At 47.0% G+C, this 20,672-nt stretch overlaps 2 protein-coding genes and 1 pseudogene across 2 annotated transcripts; 1 reads left to right on the forward strand and 2 right to left on the reverse strand.

The window, feature by feature from the left end:
* Positions 1-2,148: 2,148 nt before the first annotated feature.
* Positions 2,149-2,538, reverse strand: LOC113566788. Its single transcript, XM_026993882.1, has one exon. It carries the CDS (start codon positions 2,536-2,538, stop codon positions 2,149-2,151), a length of 390 nt encoding a protein of 129 aa, XP_026849683.1.
* Positions 2,539-4,319: 1,781 nt separating this feature from the next.
* LOC113566789 lies at positions 4,320-7,405 on the forward strand (annotated as a pseudogene).
* Positions 7,406-14,177: 6,772 nt separating this feature from the next.
* On the reverse strand, positions 14,178-14,567 carry LOC113566790. Its single transcript, XM_026993883.1, has one exon. It carries the CDS (start codon positions 14,565-14,567, stop codon positions 14,178-14,180), a length of 390 nt encoding a protein of 129 aa, XP_026849684.1.
* Positions 14,568-20,672: the final 6,105 nt, after the last annotated feature.

Below are 20,672 nucleotides of genomic sequence, written 5' to 3' on the forward strand. Positions count from 1 at the left end.
CATGTTTAAGTTTGCTATTAAGTTAAGACTTTGAAGCCACTTGAGATATTAGATCTTACAAATAACTATTCGACAAGCGCTTTACTCACAAATTCAACTAATAAACGAGGGGGAACGTTGTGAGTTGCTGCGGACACCGCAACTCTACATTTATTCCCGATACTTAGTCAGTATGGCTCTCCTCCGGCAGAGGCCGCTAATACTAAACGACACGACAAAGAGTGCGTGCGAGAGAGACAGAAAATCAGTCAGAGCGTGACGTCGGGCGCTGCGTAGCCACTGCAAATTGATTTCTTGCTTTTGGCTACAAAAATGATCCGATCTGATCCAGATTCAGCAATCTGATAGATATGGTCATTATGATTATGCGTTTTTAGTTTTCTCGAATGTGCAATATTGTGAATGCAACAGATTTTCGTCCTTTGTGGGGGCGGAAGGGGGTGGGGCGAAATTCTGAAATATAGGTTTTATAGTGAGAAAAATTTGGTTACTCTAGACTTAATTGTCTCTGAGATTTGTGGATACCACAGATTTTCGCCCTTTGGGAGGGCAGAAGTGGGCGGGGCAAAGTTTTGAAATATTTTTGTAGCAGTGACATATCACAGAAGTCTGGATCCAAAATATCGTTGCTATAACTAGCTGTATATAGGACGGACAGACAGACAGACAGGGCTCAATAGATTCGGATATTGATGCTGATCAAGAATATATATACTTTATGGGGTCGGAAACGATTCCTTCTGGACGTTACACACATCCACTTTTACCACAAATCTAATATACCCCAATACTCATTTTGAGTATCGGGTATAAAAATTATACTCTTCCAAGTAATCTCTTCCATTGTCTATACTTATTGTATTCTTTGTTCTCGTACTATAATTATCATGTCAGAACACGATCGGCAACTAAAACCGAAAAGAAATTGGTTGATTATTTACATAGAACATATTTTATACGAAATTATACGTAAGCGCCAGAGGTTGTATCGCAGTCGATGACTGCAGTAGGGATTTTCTCCGTTTTGTTTTTTTTTGCATCTGTTTGCAAAATGAGTATTGGGGTATATTAGATTTTTGGTAAAAGTGTATGTGTGTAACGTCCAGAAGGAATCGTTTCCGACCCCATAAAGTATATATATTCTTGATCAGCATCAATAGCCGAGTCGATTGAGCCCTGTCTGTCTGTCCGTCTGTCCGTCCGTCCATCCGTCCGTCCGTCTGTCCGTCCTCTTCAGCGCCTAATGCTCAAAGACTATAAGAGCTGCTGGGGCGCTACAGACTGTAATCACAAATGGGAATATCAATAACCGGGCGAAAGGGCTGCACACGAGTATGTCCACTTCCGGGCCGAGTCTTATGCCGACGCCTCCCTTGGCCCCCTTCGCACAGGTAGTCTTGACCCTGTTTACATATCGGGGCTTGCTCGGGTTGCCCGTGTGGCAAGGGATTGAAATCGGAGGCGTACCCCAACCAGCGCCCAAAAGAGCCCTGAAAATGGATGCTTCTACGGATTCTGGATCAGGTATAATGGGTCGTGGATCGTGGATGATGACGCTTTTGTTGTGTTGTTTTGATCACTGATCACTGAATCAATAAGAGTACAGTGAATATTTAATGATTCATTTGTTGCCGCTTCTGGTGGATTCCGTGCCTCCGAAGTGCGTATGCGGGGGCCTGCAATTGGTGGCAACAAAGGCCCCACGGCTGCCACAATCGCTGCTGCAGCGGAAATGTTTTGCTGCTGCTGCATGCTCTCCTCCTCCGATTATTATTGAATAAATTGCAGAACAAATATGCAGCGAAATAAAAATAATAATAAATGCAATCACGGGGATGAACGATGAGCAATTGGACTCCCGTCCAAACGGAACGGATCGTAATATGCATAAACGATATATCTGATCGACTGGAAACTCTTGTTTGAATTTGACTTTGAATTTCGAATATTTCGGCATATATTTTCATTGCGGCCAAAAACGGAGAGACGATTCCGTGCATTACGATTCTGGCATCAACGAAAATAGATGCCCAAATGGAAGTGCAAACATCTCTGAGGGGAGGAGTGGAGTGTCGGGCGTGTGGACGTTTGTCTTCTGTCAGTGTGTGATTGGATACTGCTTGCTGCTTTCTGCTCGATGGCTTCCCCCTAGATCACGAGGTGCAGGCGTATCTGGAACACCAGCTCCTCGACGGTCTTCTTCAGGAGCGCCGCCAAAGACAGGATGAATCCCAGGAGGCTGAGGGAGAACAGCCAGGGAGTGGTCATGAGCACGGCAAAGAAGACGAGCGTCTCGTCGCCCCGGGCATTGGCCATGCGCCACAGCAACTGGCGCTGGATGGTGCGCAGCTTGAACTTGCTGTTCCACAATCGGAGGCGCATCGAGCCGACGGTTTCGTTGACGACCACAGTCTTCTCGACCAGCCAGAACACCGCGCAGCACAGCATCTGCAGCACCAGCAGCACGACCTTGACCACAGCAGTCTCCAAGACGAGGTGGTACAAGGCCACCATGCGCTGACTGTGCTCCGGCTGCATGGTGGAGAGCACGACTGCGCCGAGGGACTCCAGCGGAGAGACCCTGGGGGAAGGGCCGTCGGAGAGCTCCTCCCACTCCGAGTCCGACTCGGTGCGCTCTATCGAGCTGAACTCGCTCTGGCCCTGACAGGAGCACGACTCCTCCTCTTGGTCCTCCTCGGTGGGCATCGAGTAGTCGCCCTCGTAGTCGCCGTCGTAGCGGCCGTCGGAGTACTCTTTGTGCGGGCCGTCGTAGTAGTCTCCGCGACTGTCCGGAGAAGCGCCGCCTGTCCAGAGGGAGCTCAACACGGGCGGTGGTCCCATCGATGCCATCTGTGGCACAGCATTGAATCTGCAGGGGAGCCGGGGGTAAGTTATGTCCTAGGGGGAAGGGGAGTCTGAGCTGCTGCCGCTCACCCATCTGAATCACCCATCGGAGGGAAGGTGGGGGGGTGTGCGCGACCTATTGGACCCATTGGGCGCGAAAGCAGAAGACTAGTGTGGATTTGGCCTAGGAAGGGCATCGCATTGAGTCCATTCTTGTCGCCGGAACCTTCGGGGGGGACCTGCAGCTCCGGCTGCTGCTGCTGATGCTGGTCGGTAAAGTCGAAGGATCCCATGGATCCGAAAATACCCCGCGAAAGGGTGAATGGGGAACGTGGATTATTAATAGTTGGATTCATCTTATTCCAGCACCTGTGAGGAAATATTCGTTCATGGGCTTTGTTTTGTATTTGAATTTTTATTTACTTTATGTTCCCTGTACTTTCGATATTTGTACTGAATGATTCCCAGAGCCAGTTCTGAACGGCTCCAAGTGATAGTTCAGGGCCCACTTCGATGTTGTGTTCCTAACAGATTCTCCCTTCTTTTCAGGTCTCCCCACCCCACCCCACAACGCCACAAAAATATTTCAAAACTTCGCGCCGCCCACTTCCGCCCCACAAAGAACGAAAATCTGTGGCATCCACGTTTTTAAAGATACGATAAAACCAAAAAAGGCAGAATCGTAGAGGATGTTTATATGTTCTAGAATGTAAAATCTCAACCAGATCGTATAATTATTATAGCCAGAATCAAGAATACAATTTTATTTTTCCTCGCTCTGTCTCTCTCAAACACACAGGTTTCATGGTCGGTTTTGCCAATTGCAAAATATGAGTTCAAGGATCTCAGAACCTATAAGAGCCAGAGCAACCAAATTTGGTATCCATACTCCTGTGATATCGGACCTTGACTGTTTCGTGTCCAAATTTCGGCACACCCCCTTCCGCCCCCGCAAAGGACGAAAATCCACAAATCTCAGAGACTATTATCGCTAGATTAACAAAATTTGGTATCCGCACTTCTGTTAGATCTCACTATAAAACCTATATTTCAGAATTTCTCCCCACCCCCTTCCGCACCCACAAAGGACGAAAATCTGTTATATTCACAATATTGCACATTCGAGAAAACTAAAAACGCAGAATCATAGATAGTGACCATATCTATCAGATCGCTGAATCTGGATCAGATCGGATCATTTTTGTAGCCAAAAGCAAGAAATCAATTTGCAGTGGCTACGCAGCGCCCGACGTCACGCTCTGACTGATTTTCTGTCTCTCTCGCACGCATTCTTTGTCGTGTCGTTTAATATTAGCGGCCTCTGCCGGAGGAGAGCCATACTGACTAAGTATCGGGTATAAATGTAGAGTTGCGGTGTCCGCAGCAACTCACAACGTTCCCCCTCGTTTTAAATTTGGTTGTTGCGGTGAGGCAGAATCTCTTCACGAACTCTCGCCATTTTGCTGCCACTTGTCATGAGAATTGGAAAAAACATTGAAACAAGGAAAGGATCTGCCACCACTAATGGTAATAATTGCACCTTGGCTATCATCTTTTCACGCAATGATCAGAATTATAGAACAAATTGTCTACATCCATGTTTAGCTAAACTTTTGTTTTCTCCGTTTTTTTCTTACTCACTCATATTAAAACCAAATTTAATCCATCAATAAGTAAAACGATTACCTGGGAAAAGATTATAAATAAATGAGCTTGTGACTACTTAGAATTTAGACGGATTGCTCCTTATCGGTGATGTTTGACTGAATTAAGCATTTTGGCTGATATACTCGACTCGAGAGCTGACACACTGATAATTTTATCGCCAGATTTCCCTCGAAACATTCCTATAAAATCACAGTCAAAAGGTGCAATGCCTTCAATCGAAAAAGTATTAGCATGGTGAACGTTTTAAGCGGACTGTCTGCGGACTGGTACTTGTCAGTGCCGCACAACTGAAAGACGGAGATGTCCTGCAAGATTACCAGCGTTTAAAAAGTCTCCGCCCGCTGGGAAGTTTGCCGAAAACTTCCGTATGAATTGCTCCCGGACTTGGATCTTTTCCACCCCCGAATACCCAGTCAGGAGGATCTGTTGTGTTTCGCGGACATGGCTCAGTTCATGCAGGCGCTCACTACTGGAAAATTATGGGAAAATTATACTTAAGAGTAAGTAAATAATGAAAATTATATTCAAGTCAATGAGAACTGAAGTTGACGAATTTTGTGAGCAGTGATCGATGCTTGGGGCTCCATTCCCTCAGGAGTGCTGTCCGGCAATGTCTACCATCTGGGTAACTTCGATGAGTCAAGATCAGCGAGGAGATCACCAGTAGTCACAGCATACATGGAAAGTACTGTTTTCTAATTGTACCCGCCGTATCCATTTCGATCAAGATCGCATCTTGCTTTCCGGCTTCCTGCTCTGCGGCACATATGGATACGTTTCTGGAGCAGTTAATGCAGAATTTGTTGAACTCAAGCAGCACAAATATAAAATTTAGCGAGGCCAGCTATCAGACAAGTGAATCGAAACCTTGGGATGGAATGACCATTTTCACAGTGTAAGTTAGACCTTATCATAATCAATTTCTGTGACTCATACTATGGATTGCAGTGTACTTCTTGGCTTGATGGGTACTATCGTGGGTCTATGCACGCTCTACGACTACTTTCTGAGCCAGGATCAGAGTTAGGACCGGAGAGAACGGAATGATTTACAGAATGATTTAACTCGTATTTTGCCTACCAGGTAGTATCTCTGTGACTGTGAAGATGTGCTCGGCACGGTCAAGTTCCCGTGCCATCTTCCGCATTGTCGACAGCAAATCGAATCCGAACGTGATCAGTTGTCTTGATGGAATCCGCTGCATGTCCCTATTCTGTGTTGTTTTTGACCATGAATACATATATTCGCTAATTTCTCCAAATATAAATACCTTCAATATGATTTCGGTTTTAGTGGCCTCATGCTTGTATGTGCAAAAACCATTCAGCTCTGTTTTTTTGTTTGCTAGTGGGTCGCGGAATCCTTTTCCAGCTTTATTATCCACGGATTTTTTTCGGTTGATTCCTTTTTCTTTATTGGTGGCCTACTAGTGGCTACGGTTGCTCTTCGCTCAATGGATAAGTAAGTGTTTGAGATATTTTGTATCCATCGAGAATTATTGCCAATTTTCTTACAGATCCAAAGGAAAACTGAATGTGCCGCTTATGTATCTTCATCGTATTATACGGATCGTGCCGATACTTGCAATAGCAATCCTAGTTTACATAAAGCTGACGCCCATTGTTTCTGGGGGACCTTATTTTAAAGGTGGATTCCATGGTACCGCCGCCTATGAAAAGGGCTGGTTCTGGACGCTGCTCTTCGTGCAGAATTATGCTACAAGCAATATTGTAAGTCATAGATCTACTCTTATTACCATTTGTACGATAATCGTTTTCAGTGCCTGGATCACACATGGTACTGGGCAGTGGATATGCAGCTTTATATAATCTCTCCGCTTCTGCTGATTGCACTGTATAAGTGGGGCAAAAAGGCAGCAGCTGGCATCGCGGTTCTTGTTCTCCTACTATCGTCCTGCCTCTTTGCCACGATGATAGTCAACAAATACTCATTGCTCTTCAAGTAGGTCCACGATGCTTCTGTTTGTCGTTGGAGTTCTTCAACCCCATTTAATTGCAGGAATGGAACCGAAGGAGATGCCGGAAGGAAACTGTATTCTGCCACACATACTCATTCGGCACCTTGGCTGATTGCATTTCTTTTTGGATATTTTCTTCACCTGAATTGTAGGAAGAAGTTCCAAATAAGCCGGATTTTGGTATGGTCTGGATGGGTTCTTAGTCTGGCCATGATCTTCACCTCGATGTTTGCCCTGTACCCTGCGACCCAATAGAGTGCTCCACCCCTGTCCACCCTCAAGGAGTTTCTGTACTACACGCTTACCAGAGTGGGCTGGCCCTTAGCCCTGTGTTGGATCGTCTTTGCCTGCATGCAGGGCCATGGCGGTCTGGCCAACAGTTTCCTATCCTCGCCATTGTGGCAGCCTCTCTCGAGACTCTCCTATTCCGTGTACATCTGACACCTTTTCGTACAGGAAGTCAACAGTAGAAGCGTTCGTACTAATACTTATTTCTCGGACAAATTGTAGTAGGTTTTGTTTCTAGTAGTTGATGGTTGCTTATTTTTAACTAACCTCATTGATGATTTTCAGATGCAGAAATTTTGGTCTGACTTTGGGATCACTATTTTCATTTCGTATCTGCTTTACGTTGTCATTGAGGCTCCTTTTGGCGGACTCGATAATCTTCTACGATCCCGGGAGAAAAGTGTTTTGAAGCCCCAAGCTCCAAGCGAACAAAAGCAATCCTCAGTTGATGTCCAGCAGGGCCAGTTGAATGCCGGAAGTAATCTGGTTGAGTCCGACGTGCCTAAATAAGAAGCCACAGAGACTACTCCAGAATAGTTATAGATGTAAATATCAATATGGGTTTTTTTTCACTCTTATGTAGACATTTTGTAGATTACAAAACCACATAAAAAAGATGTGAGCTTCCGACTACCCACACACTAGACTGATAAGAGTAATTATCAATGATGTTCGGCTGTATCAAGTATTACGCTGTGCTAGTCTGAGTACCTCAGACTACTCAAGACTACCTTACTCAACACAATTGTTTTTATAATCGGCTGGTGGTTCTAGATAGAACAGATGGCAGATGGCGAAACGCCACCAATCGAATTAGCATTAGCATAGGAAGCGTTGTGGGTCCGAGACAGCCCGAGAGCGTTAGAGCTGCTCGGGGACGCTGTTAAGCCGAGTCCGAGAGATAGCGACATAAGGAGACGAAATAATTCCACTGCATGCGCATATGCGGTAGCAAATGATCTTTGCAGTGCAAACGACAACACCAAAATGCATTTCCTTTGGACCGCACCACTGGCAATAATTTAAAATATTTAAGCTGCTTGATCTGACATACTCCCCCCGTTGGAAGCCTGACTTTCAACAGCAACAGCATTTGGCAGTAGGCACAGCTTGTTGACGGCGCGCTTTGTGATTCCAGATGACGTCTTCAGCACAGCAACTCGGGAAACGCCATCTCGTCCAGGCAAAAGCTCGACCACTCTCGCCAGTGGTCACTTCATGGGAGGAAGATTCTCATCCTTGACAAGAACCAAATCGGCGACAGCTAAACTAGGCTTCACAGTGCGCCACTTTGAGCGCTGCTGCAGTGACGTTATGTACTCCTCCTTCCACCGGGACCAAAAGAGCTGCTGCAGGTACGAAACGCGCTGCCAGCCGTCCAGGCGATCGAAGTTTAGCTGCGTGACGTCAGGCTCAGCGAACGAAGTAGGAGGGCCACCATTCAAGAAATGCGCTGGAGTTAGAACGTCTAGATCGGCAGGGCTCTCTGAAATTGAAACTAAAGGTCTTGAATTAATCACTGCCGTGATGTGGCACAACCGCGTCCGCAGCTCGTCAAATCCAAGAACCGAGTTGCCTATCGCACGGTAGAAGTGGTACTTGGCCGTCTTCACTGCAGCCTCCCATAGACCACCAAAATGAGGGGAGCGCGGAGGAATGAAATGCCAGTCTATAGCCTCGACCAAGCAAAAATCCAGCAGCGCCTTCTGATGGTCATCGCTGAGGACCAGGCGCTTTAATTCCATCAGCTCATTCTTAGCGCCGACAAAATTGGTTGCGTTGTCTGACCAAATTTGCCGCGGCTTTCGTCTAGTACATATGAAGTGCCTTAGTCCATGTAGAAAAGCAACTGTGGATAAGTCCTTTATAAGCTCCAGATGAACAGCCTTGGTAGCGGAACAAATGAAGATGCAGATGTAGCACTTGATTGGAGCCTTGTTGCGTGCCTCCGGTTTGTAGAAAAACGGCCCACAGAAGTCCACGCCTGTGATCTCAAAGGCATGAGAACCATCGAGCCGCTCCTTTGGAAGATCCGCCATAATATGCTCCAATACCCTGGGCTTCAGTCGAAAGCATCTTACGCACTTGCTTACTGCCTTGTTTACCGTCTTCCTCCCCCCAATAGGCCAATATTGGGAACGAATTAGTCCAATCAAAGCTCGAGGACCAGCGTGCAGATTCCGCTCATGAAAATGGGAGATTATTGCAAGAGTCAGTGGATGGCTGCTGGGCAAGATGATTGGATGACGGCCATCAAATTCCAACGAAGAGCTTTTCAGTCGACCATCTACCCTGAGAAGTCCAAACTGATCCATGAATGGCGATAACGATGCGATTGAGCTCGATGAGGAGACTGCTCCCCTTGCCCGCAGTGACTTCATGTCCTCCCATAGATGAGTACGCTGGACTAGTCGTAGCAATACCTGGGTTCCATGTTCAATGTCTGAGACAGTGAGACCGGGGCGCCGAATTCGGTTGCAAAACTTGTGAATGTATCCGAAAACGCGTTGCAAAGAAGCAAATGAATTCGCATACTTGGAATCAGCAATAATGTCCATGTAGGGCGATTTGAGCAGAAGAGCCTTCCGACGAAGTTCAAGGGCTGGCTTATCAGGTAGCACAGTGGGTGGCCAGTCATCTGAGGAGCCGCAAAGAAATGGAGGACCATGAGCCCAAAGAGGTGACTCATTCAGCTCAGTCGGATGAGCCCCTCGAGACAGAATGTCGGCTGGGTTTAAAGCTGTGGGAACATAGCGCCATTCCATTTTTTCGGTCATTTCCTGAATCGTTGACACTCTATTTGCAACAAAAATATTAAATCTTGACGGCTCGTCCCGAATCCAAGAGAGCGCAACGGCAGAATCACACCAACAGTAACACCTTCCCTTGAATACATTCATTCCAGCTATCTCAGATATGAGCCTAGCCAGCAACTCCGCTCCACAAAGCTCCAACTTTGGTACTGTAAGTGTCTTCAAAGGAGCCACACGAGATTTGGCACACAGTAAGTGACTGCTGGAATGCTGACCCTTGGACACGACAAAAATGCATGCACCATAAGCCTCGTTGCTGGCATCGCAAAATCCGTGAATTTCCAGCGTAGAGTCTGGAAGGACTACAAGCCGAGGAAATTCAAGTCGACGAATCTGACCAAACCTGGTGCATATTTCCTGCCACTCGGTGTTCAGTGCGACTGGAAGGCTTTCATCCCAGGACAACTTCTCTTGGCACAAACGCTGGAGAAAGATTTTGGATTTAGTAATTACGGGACCAGCTAGTCCGAGAGGATCGTAGAATCGCGCTATGGATGACAAAACAGAGCGCCAGCAGGAATTCAAAGAAGATTGAAGGGCCGAGAGCGAAAATAATAGTAGATCAGAAACCGGATCCCACGCAAGTCCTAAAGTTTTAGTCACATGGCTGCCATCGTCGCAAAGAGTAACACGAGCAATAGATAACTTATGGATAACTTATGTGGTTGATGACACTGGTTGAGATGGCAATTAGTTTAGATCTTTGAATGCTATATTAGTTGGTGATTGCACTGATAGATTATTTATTGCACAATCACGTCGGGGTCACCAAATGTTAAGCTATTAGGCGTTTTTAATAACTGTTGCAATTTGAAGTTAATGAAAGTCGAGAGGGTGTTATAATTCACAATTTATTTGCATATGTAAACCTACTTATCGCGTATGTACATATGGCAATGATTGGGCGAACGATTGATGCGAGGATGTTAATCTAATAGCTGCGACGATTAGCTCAAAACTGCCCATGCAAGGGCTGAAGGGCCAATCTGCCGGGCCCTATGCAGCAAGCTTAGACGCGAGCGAGAGCGTATGATAGCCCGAGAGCGTTAGAGCTGCTCGGGGACGCTGTTAAGCCGAGTCCGAGAGATTGCGACATAAGGAGACGAAAGAATTCCGCTGCATGCGCATATGCGGTAGCAAATGATCTTTGCAGTGGGGGCGTTGGAAACGACAAAACCAAAATGCATTTCCTTTGGGCCGCACCACTGGCAATAATTTAAAATATTTAAGCTGCTTGACCCGACATAAATAATTCGACGATATATTATAAAGTTTTGTTTTGTATATTTCCAAAATAAAACGAGGGGGAACGTTGTGAGTTGCTGCGGACACCGCAACTCTACAGTTATACCCGATACTAAGTCAGTATGGCTCTCCTCCGGCAGACGCCGCTACAAACAAGTAAGAAGGCACGGGTTGGGTCTTGTACTGGTATGCTAATATGCTTTATTGGTATCTTAAGTCTATCCTACGCTATTCCGACTCCGGTGCTGGTTCTCCTCTTGGTTCTCCTCTGTGGTTCGATGAGCGTGTCGCTCCCTGGGCCCCCCACGGCGTCGCCAAGCGTGGCACCGCCGGCTCTACTGACTGGGGCTAGCGATTCTTGGCACGTGGCCCAAATCCGCCTCTCAGTCAGGCGCCTGACGCGTTCGCTCTCACTCGACTCACTTGGCTTTTCGGCCCGAGGGTGCCTCACTCCTGGTGGGATGCGCTTCAAGCGTGGCACCGTTGGTTCAAGGGATTGGGGTCTTTCGCTCTTGGCTGCACGCTCGAGTCCGCCTCTCAATCCTCACACAACGCGTTCGCTTTCTAAAGTTCTTTTCCCTTCGCTTGGTCTCACTCTTGTGGCTCACTATTCACTTCACTCTTGCTTGCTCCGTTTGCTGACTATCCCCGTTCCTGGTCGCGGCCCTCCTCTTATAGGCTCGCTTCTGCGTCGGCGCCGCCGATGCCGCCTGGCGCTAACGGCACTTTCCGCCATGCGGTGCCCGTATTTTTCCATCGGCGTTCCTTCATTCCCTTGTCGCTTTCCAACGGGACCTGGCTGGTGGCGTGATCTCATGACCATATTTGGTCATGCGCTGGGCCACTGCCGGCCCGATCCCGTCATCCCGCTGCTCTCTCTCCAGGGGTCCTCCCCTCTCATCTTGGTTCCCCGGGAGAGCTCTCCTCGGGAATTCGCCGCCTCCGGATATCCCCGGATAACGGCCGTTAGCGCTTAACCCTATACTGCCCCCTACTTGTGGGAATACCTTTCCTCACACTTCCCCCCTTCTTTTATTGGCGGAAAACCCCGGTTTTCCGCGTCCCAGGTTTGCTTTGTTCTCGACCCGGGTGCTTCTTTTGCTTCTTTTGCCCCGCCCGATATAGGGTATGGTCGCTATTCTGACCTACTCGATATGACACAGCGTTGCCCTTACGCTCCACTCGATAAAGCGTAAGGTCGTTTTTGTGATCTACTCGATATGTCGCAGCGTGCGTATTCTACTTCCGGATCGCGAATTCCTCAATGGACTGGAAACGTACTATTTTCTCGCGATGCCGGGTGTTTTCTTTGTTTTTCTTGTGCGCGTCTGGTTTTCCCTACTGCCCTTCGCTGGCGCGCATGCCTTCCGCCGGCCCTCTGGATGCTTCGGGTAAGTTTTCCTCCCGCTTTCACGCCTTCCGCCGCCTTCATTCAAGCTTTACCGATCATTTCTAGCGATGCCCCGCTGTTCCTCTGATGCAAGGTATGACCCTGTTTTTATACCCGATACTCAAAATGAGTATTGGGGTATATTAGATTTGTGGTAAAAGTGGATGTGTGTAACGTCCAGAAGGATTCGTTTCCGACCCCATAAAGTATATCAGCATCAATAGCCGAGTCGATTGAGTCATGTCTGTCTGTCCATCTGTCCGTCTGTCCGTCCGTCCGTCTGTCCGTCTGTCCGTCCGTCCGTCTGTCCGTCCCCTTCAGCGCCTAATGCTCAAAGACTATAAGAGCCAGAGCAACGATGTTTTGGATCCAGACTTCTGTGATATGTCACTGCTACAAAAATATTTCAAAACTTTGCCCCGCCCACTTCCGCCCCCACAAAGGGCGAAAATCTGTGGCATCCACAATTTTAAAGATACGAGAAAACCAAAAACGCAGAATCGTAGAGAATGACGATATCTTTTAGACTACGGAATCTGAATTGGAACGTATTATTATTATAGCCAGCATCAAGAAAACAATTAACAAAAAAAAACATTTTGAGTATCGGGTATACAAATTATACTCTTCCAAGTAATCTCTTCCATTGTCTATACTTATTGTATTCTTTGTTCTCGTACTATAATTATCATGTCAGAACACGATCGGCAACTAAAACCGAAAAGAAATTGGTTGATTATTTACATAGAACATATTTTATACGAAATTATACGTAAGCGCCAGAGGTTGTATCGCAGTCGATGACTGCAGTAGGGATTTTCTCCGTTTTGTTTTTTTTTGCATCTGTTTGCAAAATGAGTATTGGGGTATATTAGATTTGTGGTAAAAGTGGATGTGTGTAACGTCCAGAAGGAATCGTTTCCGACGCCATAAAGTATATATATTCTTGATCAGCATCAATAGCCGAGTCGATTGAGCCCTGTCTGTCTGTCCGTCTGTCCGTCCGTCCATCCGTCCGTCCGTCTGTCCGTCCTCTTCAGCGCCTAATGCTCAAAGACTATAAGAGCTGCTGGGGCGCTACAGACTGTAATCACAAATGGGAATATCAATAACCGGGCGAAAGGGCTGCACACGAGTATGTCCACTTCCGGGCCGAGTCTTATGCCGACGCCTCCCTTGGCCCCCTTCGCACAGGTAGTCTTGACCCTGTTTACATATCGGGGCTTGCTCGGGTTGCCCGTGTGGCAAGGGATTGAAATCGGAGGCGTACCCCAACCAGCGCCCAAAAGAGCCCTGAAAATGGATGCTTCTACGGATTCTGGATCAGGTATAATGGGTCGTGGATCGTGGATGATGACGCTTTTGTTGTGTTGTTTTGATCACTGATCACTGAATCAATAAGAGTACAGTGAATATTTAATGATTCATTTGTTGCCGCTTCTGGTGGATTCCGTGCCTCCGAAGTGCGTATGCGGGGGCCTGCAATTGGTGGCAACAAAGGCCCCACGGCTGCCACAATCGCTGCTGCAGCGGAAATGTTTTGCTGCTGCTGCATGCTCTCCTCCTCCGATTATTATTGAATAAATTGCAGAACAAATATGCAGCGAAATAAAAATAATAATAAATGCAATCACGGGGATGAACGATGAGCAATTGGACTCCCGTCCAAACGGAACGGATCGTAATATGCATAAACGATATATCTGATCGACTGGAAACTCTTGTTTGAATTTGACTTTGAATTTCGAATATTTCGGCATATATTTTCATTGCGGCCAAAAACGGAGAGACGATTCCGTGCATTACGATTCTGGCATCAACGAAAATAGATGCCCAAATGGAAGTGCAAACATCTCTGAGGGGAGGAGTGGAGTGTCGGGCGTGTGGACGTTTGTCTTCTGTCAGTGTGTGATTGGATACTGCTTGCTGCTTTCTGCTCGATGGCTTCCCCCTAGATCACGAGGTGCAGGCGTATCTGGAACACCAGCTCCTCGACGGTCTTCTTCAGGAGCGCCGCCAAAGACAGGATGAATCCCAGGAGGCTGAGGGAGAACAGCCAGGGAGTGGTCATGAGCACGGCAAAGAAGACGAGCGTCTCGTCGCCCCGGGCATTGGCCATGCGCCACAGCAACTGGCGCTGGATGGTGCGCAGCTTGAACTTGCTGTTCCACAATCGGAGGCGCATCGAGCCGACGGTTTCGTTGACGACCACAGTCTTCTCGACCAGCCAGAACACCGCGCAGCACAGCATCTGCAGCACCAGCAGCACGACCTTGACCACAGCAGTCTCCAAGACGAGGTGGTACAAGGCCACCATGCGCTGACTGTGCTCCGGCTGCATGGTGGAGAGCACGACTGCGCCGAGGGACTCCAGCGGAGAGACCCTGGGGGAAGGGCCGTCGGAGAGCTCCTCCCACTCCGAGTCCGACTCGGTGCGCTCTATCGAGCTGAACTCGCTCTGGCCCTGACAGGAGCACGACTCCTCCTCTTGGTCCTCCTCGGTGGGCATCGAGTAGTCGCCCTCGTAGTCGCCGTCGTAGCGGCCGTCGGAGTACTCTTTGTGCGGGCCGTCGTAGTAGTCTCCGCGACTGTCCGGAGAAGCGCCGCCTGTCCAGAGGGAGCTCAACACGGGCGGTGGTCCCATCGATGCCATCTGTGGCACAGCATTGAATCTGCAGGGGAGCCGGGGGTAAGTTATGTCCTAGGGGGAAGGGGAGTCTGAGCTGCTGCCGCTCACCCATCTGAATCACCCATCGGAGGGAAGGTGGGGGGGTGTGCGCGACCTATTGGACCCATTGGGCGCGAAAGCAGGCCTAGGAAGGGCATCGCATTGAGTCCATTCTTGTCGCCGGAACCTTCGGGGGGGACCTGCAGCTCCGGCTGCTGCTGCTGATGCTGGTCGGTAAAGTCGAAGGATCCCATGGATCCGAAAATACCCCGCGAAAGGGTGAATGGGGAACGTGGATTATTAATAGTTGGATTCATCTTATTCCAGCACCTGTGAGGAAATATTCGTTCATGGGCTTTGTTTTGTATTTGAATTTTTATTTACTTTATGTTCCCTGTACTTTCGATATTTGTACTGAATGATTCCCAGAGCCAGTTCTGAACGGCTCCAAGTGATAGTTCAGGGCCCACTTCGATGTTGTGTTCCTAACAGATTCTCCCTTCTTTTCAGGTCTCCCCACCCCACCCCACAACGCCACAAAAATATTTCAAAACTTCGCGCCGCCCACTTCCGCCCCACAAAGAACGAAAATCTGTGGCATCCACGTTTTTAAAGATACGATAAAACCAAAAAAGGCAGAATCGTAGAGGATGTTTATATGTTCTAGAATGTAAAATCTCAACCAGATCGTATAATTATTATAGCCAGAATCAAGAATACAATTTTATTTTTCCTCGCTCTGTCTCTCTCAAACACACAGGTTTCATGGTCGGTTTTGCCAATTGCAAAATATGAGTTCAAGGATCTCAGAACCTATAAGAGCCAGAGCAACCAAATTTGGTATCCATACTCCTGTGATATCGGACCTTGACTGTTTCGTGTCCAAATTTCGGCACACCCCCTTCCGCCCCCGCAAAGGACGAAAATCCACAAATCTCAGAGACTATTATCGCTAGAGTAACAAAATTTGGTATCCGCACTTCTGTTAGATCTCACTATAAAACTTATATTTCAGAATTTCTCCCCACCCCCTTCCGCACCCACAAAGGACGAAAATCTGTTATATTCACAATATTGCACATTCGAGAAAACTAAAAACGCAGAATCATAGATAGTGACCATATCTATCAGATCGCTGAATCTGGATCAGATCGGATCATTTTTGTAGCCAAAAGCAAGAAATCAATTTGCAGTGGCTACGCAGCGCCCGACGTCACGCTCTGACTGATTTTCTGTCTCTCTCGCACGCACTCTTTGTCGTGTCGTTTAATATTAGCGGCCTCTGCCGGAGGAGAGCCATACTGACTAAGTATCGGGTATAAATGTAGAGTTGCGGTGTCCGCAGCAACTCACAACGTTCCCCCTCGTTTTAAATTTGGTTGTTGCGGTGAGGCAGAATCTCTTCACGAACTCTCGCCATTTTGCTGCCACTTGTCATGAGAATTGGAAAAAACATTGAAACAAAGAAAGGATCTGCCACCACTAATGGTAATAATTGCACCTTGGCTATCATCTTTTCACGCAATGTTCAGAATTATAGAACAAATTGTCTACATCCATGTTTAGCTAAACTTTTGTTTTCTCCGTTTTTTTCTTACTCACTCATATTAAAACCAAATTTAATCCATCAATAAGTAAAACGATTACCTGGGAAAAGATTATAAATAAATGAGCTTGTGACTACTTAGAATTTAGACGGATTGCTCCTTATCGGTGATGTACGACTGAATTAAGCATTTTGGCTGATATACTCGACTCGAGAGCTGACACACTGATAATTTTATCGCCAGATTTCCCTCGAAACATTCCTATAAAATCACAGTCAAAAGGTGCAATGCCTTCAATCGAAAAAGTATTAGCATGGTGAACGTTTTAAGCGGACTGTCTGCGGACTGGTACTTGTCAGTGCCGCACAACTGAAAGACGGAGATGTCCTGCAAGATTACCAGCGTTTAAAAAGTCTCCGCCCGCTGGGAAGTTTGCCGAAAACTTCCGTATGAATTGCTCCCGGACTTGGATCTTTTCCACCCCCGAATACCCAGTCAGGAGGATCTGTTGTGTTTCGCGGACATGGCTCAGTTCATGCAGGCGCTCACTACTGGAAAATTATGGGAAAATTATACTTAAGAGTAAGTAAATAATGAAAATTATATTCAAGTCAATGAGAACTGAAGTTGACGAATTTTGTGAGCAGTGATCGATGCTTGGGGCTCCATTCCCTCAGGAGTGCTGTCCGGCAATGTCTACCATCTGGGTAACTTCGATGAGTCAAGATCAGCGAGGAGATCACCAGTAGTCACAGCATACATGGAAAGTACTGTTTTCTAATTGTACCCGCCGTATCCATTTCGATCAAGATCGCATCTTGCTTTCCGGCTTCCTGCTCTGCGGCACATATGGATACGTTTCTGGAGCAGTTAATGCAGAATTTGTTGAACTCAAGCAGCACAAATATAAAATTTAGCGAGGCCAGCTATCAGACAAGTGAATCGAAACCTTGGGATGGAATGACCATTTTCACAGTGTAAGTTAGACCTTATCATAATCAATTTCTGTGACTCATACTATGGATTGCAGTGTACTTCTTGGCTTGATGGGTACTATCGTGGGTCTATGCACGCTCTACGACTACTTTCTGTGCCAGGATCAGAGTGAGGACCGGAGAGAACGGAATGATTTACAGAATGATTTAACTCGTATTTTGCCTACCAGGTAGTATCTCTGTGACTGTGAAGATGTGCTCGGCACGGTCAAGTTCCCGTGCCATCTTCCGCATTGTCGACAGCAAATCGAATCCGAACGTGATCAGTTGTCTTGATGGAATCCGCTGCATGTCCCTATTCTGTGTTGTTTTTGACCATGAATACATATATTCGCTAATTTCTCCAAATATAAATACCTTCAATATGATTTCGGTTTTAGTGGCCTCATGCTTGTATGTGCAAAAACCATTCAGCTCTGTTTTTTTGTTTGCTAGTGGGTCGCGGAATCCTTTTCCAGCTTTATTATCCACGGATTTTTTTCGGTTGATTCCTTTTTCTTTATTGGTGGCCTACTAGTGGCTACGGTTGCTCTTCGCTCAATGGATAAGTAAGTGTTTGAGATATTTTGTATCCATCGAGAATTATTGCCAATTTTCTTACAGATCCAAAGGAAAACTGAATGTGCCGCTTATGTATCTTCATCGTATTATACGGATCGTGCCGATACTTGCAATAGCAATCCTAGTTTACATAAAGCTGACGCCCATTGTTTCTGGGAACCTTATTTTAAAGGTGGATTCCATGGTACCGCCGCCTATGAAAAGGGCTGGTTCTGGACGCTGCTCTTCGTGCAGAATTATGCTACAAGCAATATTGTAAGTCATAGATCTACTCTTATTACCATTTGTACGATAATCGTTTTCAGTGCCTGGATCACACATGGTACTGGGCAGTGGATATGCAGCTTTATATAATCTCTCCGCTTCTGCTGATTGCACTGTATAAGTGGGGCAAAAAGGCAGCAGCTGGCATCGCGGTTCTTGTTCTCCTACTATCGTCCTGCTTCTGTTTGTCGTTGGAGTTCTTCAACCCCATTTAATTGCAGGAATGGAACCGAAGGAGATGCCGGAAGGAAACTGTATTCTGCCACACATACTCATTCGGCACCTTGGCTGATTGCATTTCTTTTTGGATATTTTCTTCACCTGAATTGTAGGAAGAAGTTCCAAATAAGCCGGATTTTGGTATGGTCTGGATGGGTTCTTAGTCTGGCCATGATCTTCACCTCGATGTTTGCCCTGTACCCTGCGACCCAATAGAGTGCTCCACCCCTGTCCACCCTCAAGGAGTTTCTGTACTACACGCTTACCAGAGTGGGCTGGCCCTTAGCCCTGTGTTGGATCGTCTTTGCCTGCATGCAGGGCCATGGCGGTCTGGCCAACAGTTTCCTATCCTCGCCATTGTGGCAGCCTCTCTCGAGACTCTCCTATTCCGTGTACATCTGACACCTTTTCGTACAGGAAGTCAACAGTAGAAGCGTTCGTACTAATACTTATTTCTCGGACAAATTGTAGTAGGTTTTGTTTCTAGTAGTTGATGGTTGCTTATTTTTAACTAACCTCATTGATGATTTTCAGATGCAGAAATTTTGGTCTGACTTTGGGATCACTATTTTCATTTCGTATCTGCTTTACGTTGTCATTGAGGCTCCTTTTGGCGGACTCGATAATCTTCTACGATCCCGGGAGAAAAGTGTTTTGAAGCCCCAAGCTCCAAGCGAACAAAAGCAATCCTCAGTTGATGTCCAGCAGGGCCAGTTGAATGCCGGAAGTAATCTGGTTGAGTCCGACGTGCCTAAATAAGAAGCCACAGAGACTACTCCAGAATAGTTATAGATGTAAATATCAATATGGGTTTTTTTTTCACTCTTATGTAGACATTTTGTAGATTACAAAACCACATAAAAAAGATGTGAGCTTCCGACTACCCACACACTAGACTGATAAGAGTAATTATCAATGATGTTCGGCTGTATCAAGTATTACGCTGTGCTAGTCTGAGTACCTCAGACTACTCAAGACTACCTTACTCAACACAATTGTTTTTATAATCGGCTGGTGGTTCTAGATAGAACAGATGGCAGATGGCGAAACGCCACCAATCGAATTAGCATTAGCATAGGAAGCGTTGTGGGTCCGAGACAGCCCGAGAGCGTTAGAGCTGCTCGGGGACGCTGTTAAGCCGAGTCCGAGAGATAGCGACATAAGGAGACGAAATAATTCCACTGCATGCGCATATGCGGTAGCAAATGATCTTTGCAGTGCAAACGACAACACCAAAATGCATTTCCTTTGGACCGCACCACTGGCAATAATTTAAAATATTTAAGCTGCTTGATCTGACATACTCCCCCCGTTGGAAGCCTGACTTTCAACAGCAACAGCATTTGGCAGTAGGCACAGCTTGTTGACGGCGCGCTTTGTGATTCCAGATGACGTCTTCAGCACAGCAACTCGGGAAACGCCATCTCGTCCAGGCAAAAGCTCGACCACTCTCGCCAGTGGTCACTTCATGGGAGGAAGATGCTCATCCTTGACAAGAACCAAATCGGCGACAGCTAAACTAGGCTTCACAGTGCGCCACTTTGAGCGCTGCTGCAGTGACGTTATGTACTCCTCCTTCCACCGGGACCAAAAGAGCTGCTGCAGGTACGAAACGCGCTGCCAGCCGTCCAGGCGATCGAAGTTTAGCTGCGTGACGTCAGGCTCAGCGAACGAAGTAGGAGGGCCACCATTCAAGAAATGCGCTGGAGTTAGAACGTCTAGATCGGCAGGGCTCTCTGAAATTGAAACTAAAGGTCTTGAATTAATCACTGCCGTGATGTGGCACAACCGCGTCCGCAGCTCGTCAAATCCAAGAACCGAGTTGCCTATCGCACGGTAGAAGTGGTACTTGGCCGTCTTCACTGCAGCCTCCCATAGACCACCAAAATGGGGGGAGCGCGGAGGAATGAAATGCCAGTCTATAGCCTCGACCAAGCAAAAATCCAGCAGCGCCTTCTGATGGTCATCGCTGAGGACCAGGCGCTTTAATTCCATCAGCTCATTCTTAGCGCCGACAAAATTGGTTGCGTTGTCTGACCAAATTTGCCGCGGCTTTCGTCTAGTACATATGAAGTGCCTTAGTCCATGTAGAAAAGCAACTGTGGATAAGTCCTTTATAAGCTCCAGATGAACAGCCTTGGTAGCGGAACAAATGAAGATGCAGATGTAGCACTTGATTGGAGCCTTGTTGC

This window comes from Drosophila persimilis, unplaced genomic scaffold (genome assembly GCF_003286085.1).
Source record: "Drosophila persimilis strain 14011-0111.01,24,50 unplaced genomic scaffold, DperRS2 tig00000974-arrow-arrow-pilon, whole genome shotgun sequence".
Taxonomy (NCBI): domain Eukaryota; kingdom Metazoa; phylum Arthropoda; class Insecta; order Diptera; family Drosophilidae; genus Drosophila; species Drosophila persimilis.